The 12,869-nt window shown below is 41.1% G+C and overlaps 1 protein-coding gene across 3 annotated transcripts in view; it reads left to right on the top strand.

Moving 5' to 3' along the window:
• LOC146987577 (protein FAM107B) overlaps positions 1–12,869 on the top strand; it is a 104,030-nt gene that overhangs the window by 76,288 nt on the left and 14,873 nt on the right. For 2 of the 3 annotated variants that reach the window (XM_085776804.1, XM_085776803.1), the window contains exon 1: positions 8,355–8,444. The exons of the other annotated variant lie outside the window; for it this stretch is intronic. In XM_085776804.1, coding sequence (XP_085632930.1) covers positions 8,421–8,444 — 24 coding nt within the window. In that variant the 5' untranslated portion in view covers positions 8,355–8,420. Of the gene's footprint in view, positions 1–8,354; positions 8,445–12,869 lie in introns of those variants that run through there. 3 annotated transcript variants of the gene reach the window in all.

Below are 12,869 nucleotides of genomic sequence, written 5' to 3'. Positions count from 1 at the left end.
CCAAGGTTGTTGTTAAACTGCAAACCTCTAAATACATTTTGAGTTGTTTTTTTAATTAAAAACTATATGATATGGATATAGATATGGATAATACACACATGTATGTAGATATACATAATTTTAACATTTGCAGCAACTACGGGCAAGTAATGCCAAATGTTTCAAAGAACTCCTACTGGAGCCATTGATGCCAAGATATGATATTCAATCAGCATATTCCACAATATTGTGTAAAAAAAACAAAAACAGAATGGGGTCATTGCCGAAATATAGAAAGTGTCTGAAAGGCAGAAAAAAAATCAGAAAACTTGACATTCTGACGACTGTCATCTAGCTAACAAATAATTAATATAGAGTTGTTGTTTTTTTAAATCGCACAATTTTAAAAGTGTATTGTAGTGACCTAAAACTGGATACAGTTTATTAAAATCATGGATTTCTTGTGATTTGAAAATTGTTAGAAAAAATTGGGATTATACACAGAACTCAAAACAATACAGGCTTACAATATAAGTCTAGTTGCTTTTACTGTACATATTTCACTGTGTAAGAGTTATCACAAGTTAAACATAAATGTTGAAACCCAAATCCCCACTGTGTTAAAGTAAAACTAAATTTTGCTTCATATTGACTAATATTACTGCTTTTTTTCTTAGAAGATGACTCATGGGAAACCTTCCTTGCTTAAAGTATTTCTGAATACTTTCCCTTCATGTGTATCCTGTGACAAGCCTATATCTGCTTTTCAAAATTCAAAATAAAAAATCCTTCTTTTGTAGGATTATAGTTTGCATTTATATTCCACATTCCACATAGATCATTAATAATGTCTGGTTGCTGGCTGAGGGTGTGCCAGAGATGAGAGCACGCACCCTCTCAATCCACCACCTGCACTTTTACGATCCTAAATAAACAGGACTGAGCAGCAGGGACCTATTTCAGAAAGTGGGTTGAGTGAAAACTCAGAGTATGTTAAACTTCAGATGAGGGAAACTGAGTTTTCCATTTCACAAAGCCAGTTCAGCACGCTCTGTTACAGCCTAAGACAAGACTTTGTAAGTTTTCATATTGGACGGGGCGATCAGAATTTGTCATACATTCATACATGATATTGAAGATGTACCTCTGAAGGGCCCTCGGATATATAACATGTATATATAATTAACAACAGATGTCCTGATCATACCTCCGTGGTAAAGAGGTCTAATGATATTAGATGTAGACCACTGAAAACATCACTTATGGGATTATGGGATATTCCAGCCCTGGATGTTTTTTGAGCTGGTGAAAAGCTCTATGCCTTTAACATCTCTCCTATAAAACTTCAAAAGCACACAGCATTAGGCTACTGAATCATAAAAACAAAAAGAGAAAACACTAGAACTGTGTCAATTTGTCCAGTTTTGAACAAAGTATTCTAACTTGTGATGCTCCAGTTTACTGTCTATTGTGGATCAATGTTTGAAATAAAACTGACTAATGTACAATTCATTTGTTGTTGAACTTCACTATCAAGTACAGATTACAGATTCACTTGGCATTGTTATCTGAACAAATAGAAATTCAAATCAATAAATAGGCTATCCAATAAACCCAGACAGGCTAGGCTACCCTACTCTTTCAACAGTCTACTACTGAAGTAATCAAACATATTCACACTTTTTTCACAAAGCACATCATAATGGCCCATTAATAGGGCTTGTTGCAGGCAGTCTTTAGTTTTTGTATTTTACTGTTTATAAATCCCACAGTCTCAATATGCACTTTAGAGAAATGTATCGCGACAGCCCTCTGCATCATTACTGTGCATTAGCTCCTGCTCAAAGATTCATGACACAAGACAAGTCCAGTGTTAGCCTATATTTCACTTGATGAACTAAAAAGAAAAACCCACTTTTACTTAAATTACACAACGTTGGATCAACAGGCTGCTCCTGTCACTGTGTGTTTATAACTTTAACGAGTTAACGTTAGTTTAGAGTTACGTTACCAGTTACAGCTGACCGCCTGGGACCAGCCGCTCCCTGATCCGCCGTTGCTGTGGCAACTCAGTGCGCGCAGTGCGTGCCGTGTGTGCCTAGCAACGGTTGGTAAGGTACGCTGGCCTTTACGTCAGCGCCAAATGACGTCATCTAATATAGTTATCTTCATATCAGATGCTACACGTAATTGCTTTGATGTGTGAGTGACGCAGTTAATGACGAAATGTAGATTACAGGCCTTTAACAGTTGTTACCCATTATTGGACGCACAAACGAACTTCTTTGCTGTGTGAGTAAGGTCGTGATTGACTTACAGACCTGTGTGAAAACTCAATCAAAGAGTTTAAAAAACTAAATCAATAAGTTTGAAAACTCATTCAAGGAGTTTGTAAAACACAAGTTGGTAGATATGAATAAAAGAGCGATGCCACTGATCTCAGCAGACACTCTTCGTCCACAGGTCGAATCCTTTTTTAGAAGGATGACACCAGAACAGTGGGCGTTATTACAATCTGGTAAACCTGACGAGGCCACTAAAGTCATGGTGGCAGAACTGCTGGTGGAGCTGGCAGCAATAATATCAGCAGCTGTGTTGAAGGCTCTTGAGGAAAAATTTCTACGCACGGCAGACATTCAGTCAAGTATTGGTCATGCAATCCGTTCCAGTTTTGTTGAGGCTCTTGATGTTAAAGACGTCGTCAAATGCCCCAGCTCAGAGCAACTGACAGAGCTGCTGGTGGAGGAAGTGGCTGAAAGTCTGGGCTCCGCCCGTTCTGGAGGCTCCAAGTCTCCTTCACCAGTTTGCTGCATTGCCCCTAAAAGACTCAACAAGATGGTCAATCATGCCTGTGAAATGTTAAAGGCCTTCTTGGCGAAGATGCACCTACCACGACCACAAAAGATCAAGACACCCTCACCAATGCCCAAAGAAGAAGACCAGGGCCAGGATCAAGACCAAGACCAGGACCAACAAGAGAAGGTGGAATCAGTTCAGGAGATAATTTGCAAAGAGTTGAACGCACTCATTGAACCTCTTCTGGATGACGTTTCTGACTCTGAGCTGGAGGAACTGGGCTCTGAATCTTCTCTGGAGATACGAATCGTTGCCGATGAAATTGATCAGTTGAGAACAGCGAGCAGGACGGGGCCAGAAAGTCCTAGAAGTCCAAGCCCTGAACCCCAGAAAGTGAAGGAGAAGATTAGACACATTGTTACCAAGGCATTTCTCCACGCTTCCATTTGTCGGATTATGGCAAAGATTAGGTCGAAATTCCACCTGAGCTCCAAAGCTGAGAGCAGACAGTCCGTCCAGTCCCTCATGGCCAGTGTGGACGCTCTGCTTTTCACTGAAGACATGGGACAGCCTGAACAGGAACCAACTGAAGACCAGGCTGTTCCTTGTCAGGAAATTGAACGCCCTCAAGCACCTCAGATAGTCAAACAACTGACTGATCTGCTGTACAGCCACTTGACAGACACCAGGTTACCAGAGTATATGCTGCCACTGTTAGAGGAGGCGGCAGCGTCGGCTCCTCAGACACAAGATGAAATGTACCACGAGCTCCAGAGGAGAATGGCTTTCTTCCTGGATGTGATCAACTGGTGGCTGAGCACTCAGGCTGTTGACCACAGCCACAGGGTGATGCTCACTCTGATGCCACACCCATCGTCTGCAACATCACCATCATCATCGAAAGGACGCAAAATGTACATCAAGATCATTGTGGACAACTTCGTCATTCGGACATTCATTCAGTCAAAAGTGATCATTCCAGGCAACTCAGCTTTCTTAGCTCGACGCCTGTTGACGAAGGTGTGGGCTGAAGTCAAAGACACTGAGTTTCAAACCAACCCAGAAGCTCTAGCAAACCTTGACAAGGTCATTTTCAAGGACCTTTGTAAGACCTTTGGCTGTGCAGAGGCGCTGCTGTTTTCCATGGAGCTACACGATCCAGAACTAGAAAAGTTCCTCATCTCCGCCATCAAAACACACTTGCCTCAACAACAACAACAACAGCAACAATTCTTCTCTAGGGCCTGTAGGTTCCTCTGTGGGAAAAGGCATCGCTGACTTCCTCGGGGTCAACACACCATTTAGACACCACTAAGTACACACACATATGCACACACACAAAACACAGACACGCACCCTCCTTACGGGTTTTCCCCGGGTGCTCCGGTTCTCCCACTTGTTTCATTTAGAAACTCAAAAAAAAAAAAAAATACACACATACACAAACACACACACACGCACGCACGCACACACACACACACACACACACTCTCTCTTTCTCTTTCTCCCTCTCTCTCTTTCCCTTGCAGGTGATCTTCAGTTCTCCCACTTTCTTCTTAATAAATTTCAATGAAGTAACTAATTAATCTCAGACTTCTGTTTCACACTGTTTGTCATGTCTGTGTCACATGATCAGAACAGACCTCTAACCTCAAAAAACACTCTCCCCAATCAAAGGTTTTATTGTTTTTTTAAGATGATTAATTTTTGGTATTTTGCTTTCATTTGACAGAGAAACACACACTCAGGCTGGGTGAAGAGGGGACATTTAGAAATATGTCGACACTTATTGCATTAGTTTTAGTCGTAAAGAAAACTGGGACTAATACAACACAATGCAGTGTTTTGCCACCACGGTTTCACATTTCTGACTTCTAAGCCCAGTAAAACATTTAGTAAAAGTTGATATCTGGTGGCACAAGAAATACAATGAAGCATCATCTGTTGGGAAAAAGCATATTACAGTAGACTGTTAAACACTTATCATGTAGAAATAAAGTCAGTGTACATTTTGTGCTCAACCACAGAAAAGACAAAAGGCTTGAATGACACTTTGTACAACTGTAAACCTAAACACTTTCCTTATTTTGGCTTTTGGAAATCTTTATTAAACTCCATTGAAAAAAAATCCATTGGATGTTGACTGAGTCCATGTCTGCATTTTGACTTTCATCTTCTAAACACTTTACAACTGTCATGTAAACTGGCTTTGGAAAACTACAGCACAGCCCGATTGGGCTGGTCAGTACTGATAAAAGAGAAATCTGCAGGGCATATCTTAATTGAATGAGAATAATCCATACTCTGCTGCCATATCAATCAACAACATAAAGTCTATATTCTTACTACAAAAAAGTTTCAGGATAAAGCATACATTTCTGTCACACTAGCACCGAGTAGGGGGAGCTGGTGTACACGAGGAAACTGATGATGATCTTGTCTGTGTATTCAGTGGAGAAAAAATAATTTGGCTCTCCCAGTCATCTAATTTTATTTCATCACAAATATAAAACATTTCCAACATACAGATTAACAGCTCTGACAAAATATCCTTTATTAGGGCCACGGGGCAAGCTCACCGGGCACTGGCCCCTACAGCTATTTCATAGAGCGAAAAAAAGAGTGAAAAAATTTGTAGACAAACTTGTTCTGTTTCTCACAATGTGCTCAAAATATCTAAGAGATATACAGAATTTGAATTGTCAGCCTCTAAGTGCGGCCATGTCTGTCTCTGCTCCTCATTGACTCCAATACAAAGATTTTCTGAGAGAAGCAGAATGGAACCCTGTTTTAAAATCGCACATTTCAGTAAAATATTTACTGTAGAAACACCAAAATCACACCAAATTGTTCAGGAAGTCCTTGTGACGCTCCATGTCTGGGTTTTTTCTGATAGGAGCTACCGTTTTGTCACAGTAAGCCTAAATGCGAGACCAGTGCAGAGGCAGAAAATCGCTCTTTTTCTCGGCGTTTCTGTCTGCCTCAGCCTGGAGGGCCCTTATCGTCATTGACAACCGCCTCAAGTTACCGTGGTAACCTCTGAGCCTCAGGCCAGAGCTCGTTAACTTCATAAACAATCCACCTGGTGCTCGTTAAATGTTTATAAACACATACAAACGCTAAATCAGACTGACACAGGATGCAGCTCATAACATGTGTCAAGTCAGTCACACACACACACAGACTCTAGAACCAGCTCTGGAAACTGTTCTCAGATCAGATTGAGCCACATTTTACACAAACAGGTTTCATACAGTTCTCAGGTCAGACTTTATTCCTCCTGTTGCTCCCTGTTGTAGCCTACTTAATTGACTTCTCTCTCAAAGCTCTGTGCTTATTATGGGCTGCTTTAAAAAAAAAACTTTTATACCATTGCTCCAGGCACCTTCATCAGGTTTAGTTCAAGTCACTGTCAAACACAACCACACACACCAACACATACAGGTAGCTTCATGTGATTACAGTTACAGACACACACACACACACATCAAAACACACAGGTAACATACACATGCACGCGTATGCGCACACTCCTCTCCCACACTCCAACACACACAAACACACACAGGTAACTTCATGTGATTAAAGTTAGAGATACACACACACACACACACACACACACACACACAGATACACACAGGTAACCTAATGTGATTACAGCTCCTCCATATCAGTGCTTATAGAAAGATGATCATGTGTCTATTTGATCAGCTCTGTCTTGACCTTAAGGTCGTGGGTTTGATTCCCATGTTGACAGAGATGGCACAACCAGCCGTAGCTTCCGTGGCCCTCTCAAAATTTCCCAGAGGAAATTTTCTAGTTCCAATTTGTTCTTTACTTTAATATTTACTCTTGACAGTCCTGTTCTTTTGCTTATGTTTCCAGCTGGTTACCAACCCTGAAAGAAGAAATAATGTAATGTGTGTGCTTCAGTAATAGCAACTACTGCTTTGATTGTAAAGCAATCTGTATGAAAAGCAACTATATGCTCAAAATGTAAACTGTAAACTATATTCAGTTGGAGTGAAATAAGTGGCTCAGTCTCTTACTCCATGCCATTGTGAATCCTGTCATCAGAGCTCCACTTATGATGGCTTTTCGTGCTCACCGTGGACGTGCTTCCCTCAGGCTGAACCTACTCAGAGTTGATTTAACAAAGTTTTCCAGCTCAGGCTTAGTCAACTTGAAGATCGAGATTGGGCCCAGAGTTTGTTGAGCCTGCCTTCTGAAATAGGGCCCAGGAGGAACTCCTTGAACTCCTTTGGCCTTCACTCTTTCACAACATCATCATCATCAGGCACAACTGGGAATTCCTCCGGGTTCCTCCAATCATAGCACAAAGAGGTTTGTGGCTCAATGTCACCATCTAGTGACTGATCGTTCAAATACCTGTGTTCTCACCCACGGGTCAACTGTACAGTGGATCTTAGAGCCCAACACACTACAAATTAAGAAAACCTTCACTTACACTAAAATACATGAATTCTGGAAACATCTTTATCAACTTGACAATATGTGCTGCAAAAACTCACAAAACAACAGCAGTGTTACCAGGGACACAAACAAAGTGATGGACCTGTTTGTGGTGTGCTTTTGTTCAATGCTTTCTGACTTTAGAAGTTGTGAAGATGGCTACCTGTAAGGGGTGTTTGGTGAATTTGTTTACTTTATTACAGTGTAACCCCACATAATTCCGATATTTTTGCTTATATGTGTTTGCTGAGCATTATTCTTTAGCCATGGCTGTCATTTTTTGTGCCCTAAAAAACACTTTTTTACACTGTCAAATGAATAAAGTTGTTTTCAGACTCTTTCTCAAGGCCACCATAGGAAGCAGGGAACAACATGGCTGAAGTCCAGCATTTGTCCAAATGATAGAGGTCTAAAAGACAAAGAGGTGATGAGCATCCAGAGAATAATATATGTAAGAACAATTTAATTCAAAATGGATCAATTCCTTAAAATAAAATTTCAATTTATTTAAACATGACAAACATGGTATAATTTTTTTTGCAGCTTTGTGAAAAACAGGAACCTTTTGAGACTTTTAGTGGTGAGATATGATCCTCGCTGCCTTTACAGATAAAACAAATGTGAACAACGCTCGGACCAACTGGGACCAAATTTCTACGAAAGCTGCGGTTGTGAGAAACCCTCAGCCTGGAGATGTTCAGTGAATAAGGCTCCAGATTCACTGCTCCCTCCTTGTCACCACCAATTACCCTAATCCAGTCCGAGCACCTTAACTCCTCACCACTGAGAGCAGGGAGTCAGGCAGTAACAGGTGGCAGGGACACCTCCTCCTCCTCCCCCCACCCACCCGTCCATAACCACTCGGACTGCCTCCTGACTGCTCTTTCCTCTGCTGTCTCCTGTTTGGTGCTGGTTTGGGGTTATGACGCTGGCAGGGCTGCCTCACACTTTGGCGGGCTAACGCACCCCAGCGCCCGGGCTGTCAGGCTGCCAGGCATACAGGGGGGGAGTGGAGGACAAAGAGGTGGTGGTGTTTTGGAGGGCAGGGGCAGAGGCTGCTGGGAAAAGTGCTGGAGAGGAAAGAAAGGCAGGAAGGCAGGAAGACTGTGGACTGTGAACCTGCTGCCACAAACAAACAACAAAGACTCAGCAGAGGAGCAGCAGTAGGAAGAATGGGAGCCGCTTATGGAAAGAAGGTCAGTCCTGCTCTTCTGCTGTCTGGATTACTGTTGTTTACATTGTCACAGTGTTGCTTTGCCAGTAGATTTGGATTTGATTGAAGTTTCAACCAGTAGATCAGTCACAATATGATCTGAGGGGATTTGTGCACATGGGCAGGAATTCAAACTTCTTTCTTAACAGCACACTGTGTTTCATGCACTCGGTTTGGGTTCAGAAAAGGTCCTGGTTTGGTTTTTAACACGCAGACACAGTTCACAGTGACTTAGGTACAACCTGGTTATTCACACATCCAGAGACAGGACTGGATGTGAACCTGGTCTCACTATGTGTGATCCTGATCTTTGTGTGTCCTCCATCCACCTCCTGCATTGATGATTCATGGTGATGAATGAATGTACCGTAGCTGCTCATTCATTCTGAACCAATCACGCGCTCAGCTCATCACTACAGTGCACAGTATGTAGCATAATATTATTGCGAATTTAAAGTTCACCTGCTCGGCCTGTACCATTCATTGGATGGGAACACAAGTGTATGTCTAGGAGATATCACATGGTTTCTGCAGTGAGTCTATTGCTCAAAGGAATCTCAGGTGGGACATGCCCATTAGGACCAATCAATAGGCTACGGCTCCTCAGTTATTAACTGTTCACTGCGATGATATTCTGCCCATAAAGTTTTGTGGTACAGGTTTCCAAACATGACCTGAACACACGTCTCCAGATGTATTACTGAAAATTAGGAAGATTTCAACAAACCTTATTGAACTTATACATTAGATGAATATTTTGTGGTAATCAGATGTACAGTTGAGGAGAGGTTAGAAAAAAAAATCAAAACATTAAATATGACAGAACCCCCCCCCCCCACCCCTCACATCAATTAGACTCATGATGGAAAGGTTTGTTCATGTTTCTGGCTTGTTTAAACTCATAACTTTGAGCCTTAACATGAGATATGACATGAGACCATTTACTGCGGCCATTTTTTGATAAACATCTTTTGCCTGCTGCACAAATCTAAAGCTATATTTAAATCCACATTAACAACATGACACCACAAGTGATTGAGTTATTTTGGGATGGGATGGGAAGACGAGATCAGAGGTCAGAGGTCACACTGCATCACAAACTCCACCTAAACTTAGAGGAAATATTAGAGCTGAAAGTGTTTTTAATTTTTTTTTCTTTTAATGTGAATCACTGGAAAGTGAGATTTTTGTTGCAAGTAGCTTTTCTTGGTAACATTTAAGTTAATGAAAACTACAAATTACTCTGATGAAGCCAGGTCTCCGAAAAACAACATCAAATCCAGGACTGGCACTTGAATGGATGAGACAAACATGTTACTATAAAGATAAAGTATTATATTTGTCTGACGTGTACCTTTAATATTGTATTCATTCAGCCAACATCAAATAAGGGCGCTAATAGTGTCAAAGTTCGGTAATGTTTATTTTTGAGGACACTCCATAGTTGGCCCCCGTGGGTGCTACCCTCACTGTCACACTCCTGGTGGTCACACACCTGCAGCCACACCCACCAGTGATGTCATGGCGTACATCATCCTGCAGCCAGGCGTCTGCGTGGAAACACCCTCATAAAAAGCAAAGCGTTTACAAATATTTGAGCTATGGGGTGCGACGCACCTGTCGAGGAGGGCGTGTTTGAACCGGGGTGTGTTTGTTGGCATGGTGACCAACAGCTGAGAGCAGAGGCGTGCGGAGGGTCGTCTAGACGGATGGATGGAGGTATCAGAGTGGGTCATGTATCTGTAATGTCCCTGCAGATGGATTCATTAGTCTATTTTCAGTGCAGTGTTCCCGACAGCAGCAGCAGGTGGAGGTCAGATGAAACCGGGGGGTCTCATAGTATCAACTTTGAATTTTTATCTTGCCATACGTCCAAAGATGTATGAGAATTAGAGTTAGAAATACTTTATTAATTCTCTTGTGGGTAATTGGGAAACAAATATCAAAACAAAAATAAACTCTGTCAATAACAGTGTTAGACAATTAAGTTAGTGAAAATTTGTAATAAGTTTTGGTTACTTGTTACTTCTTTTAAAACATTAGCTATTGAATTATTTTACAAATCACTGCTTCAAAAGTATTTGTTTTCTTGGGAAATTAACTTTTGAATTTTCTTCACTTGTCTTATTACTGTAATCTAGCCAGAGTCTTTAATTTCGGTGTTTCCTGATGTGCAGTGTGGGACAAGACAAGACAACTGTCAACATTTATCTGTATCATTGTTATGTAGATTAAATTGTGATAACTATAATCGTGTTATTTCATTTGAAAAGGTAATGGCTACACCACTCATTACTGCAGAAAGTGGTGGAATTACTGTGATGTAGTAATGTGTTACTCCAACACATAGTAAGATACACATGGTTAATAGTCATTTAATTCAAATAATCCTGTGCCATGTTGAAGAATACAAGATTTTGAAGCGTGATCCACATCAACAGTACTTCAGCCTCCAGAGCTGAGTCTTCATATGCTCTACTGATCCATCCTTCATTTTTAATCATTTATTGATGACTCCTCAGGGGTCATTAACAGTCTGAGAGCAGTAGCAGCCGTTTGATTCCAGTCAGAGTCGATTTACAGATAATTTAGAGGAACGGGTCAGTTATCGTTCTGCTGTTGCCTCGGGGCGACTGAGTCTGTTCCCCTGGTGAGCTCGGTGTTAATCTGGCTCCAGAACCAGTGACAGTCTTGGACACAACAGCTGCCAGGGTTTTGGTTCTGCTCTGGTTCCAGTTCACCGAGCAAACATCTCTGATCCATTGACCATCATTAACACATCTGGGCAGATGTATTTGTCACTATATCGTGAACCAGGTGATCACTGTGATGCAGGGACATCTGTGTGCATCGCTATAGTACTGACAGAGTGAAGTTTATTAGTGGTTTAAAACAACTAGCCTGACAGTAATTCTATAATATTGATTGATATTGATTTAATTCAGTAGGGATCATGTTGGCTCAGTTTTGCCTTGAAACTGTTCTCACCCCACAAGCATATTTACCTTTGCCTCAGCACAAGTCTCAATTCTTATTTAGCCAAATTTATGTATTTAGTAGTTTAGTTTTAAGTGTTAAACTTCCAGGACATACAATATAAGACAAATTATACGTATACTTTTTCATTTTCTTTGTTTATTTGAATGGGACAGTGCACATTAATGGACATAACATGTAAATGTGCTGGATTATAGCAAGATGCTAAGAATTTCTAGTGATAATAACTAAAATATTGTTAAAGAACAGTTAATACAATCATGTTTATAGAATTATAACGAAAGCCGAAATGCACCTTAGCCTGTGAATCATTCCAGTTTGACTGACACTATTGGTTTCTCTTGAAATCAGTTTAAACCAAATTTGTCTCATGTATCATGTATAAATAACGTTTGCATTCATATGTCCACAATCCACAATGTTAAAGAGTGTGTAAGTGACAGTCTGATACTGTGAGTGTCGGCCTGGTCTCGACCAGCCAGAGCTCAGATACTGTTTTCTGTGAACTCATGTGTGAGTAAGTGAATCAAGTCAGAGAGAATAAATAGCAGCAGAGTATTTTCAGCATGAGGTTATGTAACGATGCTCATTATCAACAGCAAGAACATGGAACTCATTGTGACCTCCCGCCGCTGCAGCCTCACAGATCCAGGGTCACATTAGCACATACACAGGACACACACGTGGCTTTAAATGAACCAGGTCTGTGTGTTTGTGGTGTGGATCATCAGTGGGTTAAATGCAGCTCGGACCAGAGAGGAAGATTAAGACAATCAGAGAAAATCTCTGCAGCTAAAAATACTGAAACCAGAGCTGACTCACAGGAGAAGAGCAGGCTTTCACAAAGACCTGGGGGATGGGGGGAGTGTGTGTGTGTGTGTGTGTGTGTGTGTAAGGGTGTGTGTGTGTGTGTGTGTGTGTGTGTGTGTGTGTGTGTGTGTAAGGGTGTGTCCTCCTGCAGGTCTTATGCAGTGATACTGTATGTATACTTTTTTCCCAGCTGCTGTTTTCGTACTTCTGAAAGATGACAATCATGTTTTCAATATTGATTCTGTCTCTCAAATAGAAAATGTTCATTTTAAAAACTTGAAGAAGAATAAAGATGAGTTACTAAAAGTGTTGATCCATTAGAGGACATATTTGTATATTTTTAGAAACCAAAAGCTATCAAAGTGTAGTTTCACATCTCTCTCAGGCTCAGGCTTCTCTCTGGAGCTGTAATGACAAACCGTCAGTGTAAGCCAATCAGAAGAGAGGAGGCTCTGAGACTCTCCTCTGATTGGCTGATTGTCTTCTGAGTCGTAAAAATTAAGCAGATTTCAGGTAAAATGTTTAGAGAAACCAAATCCATCAGGTGTTGGACTGGTGGGCTTGGTGCTGATTTTGTTGTGACATCACAAAGTCACAGAAT

This window comes from Trachurus japonicus, chromosome 5, assembly GCF_045865225.1.
Source record: "Trachurus japonicus isolate A0001 chromosome 5, Traja_1.0".
Taxonomy (NCBI): Eukaryota; Metazoa; Chordata; class Actinopteri; order Carangiformes; family Carangidae; genus Trachurus; species Trachurus japonicus.
This window is presented reverse-complemented; position numbering and strand designations above follow the sequence as displayed.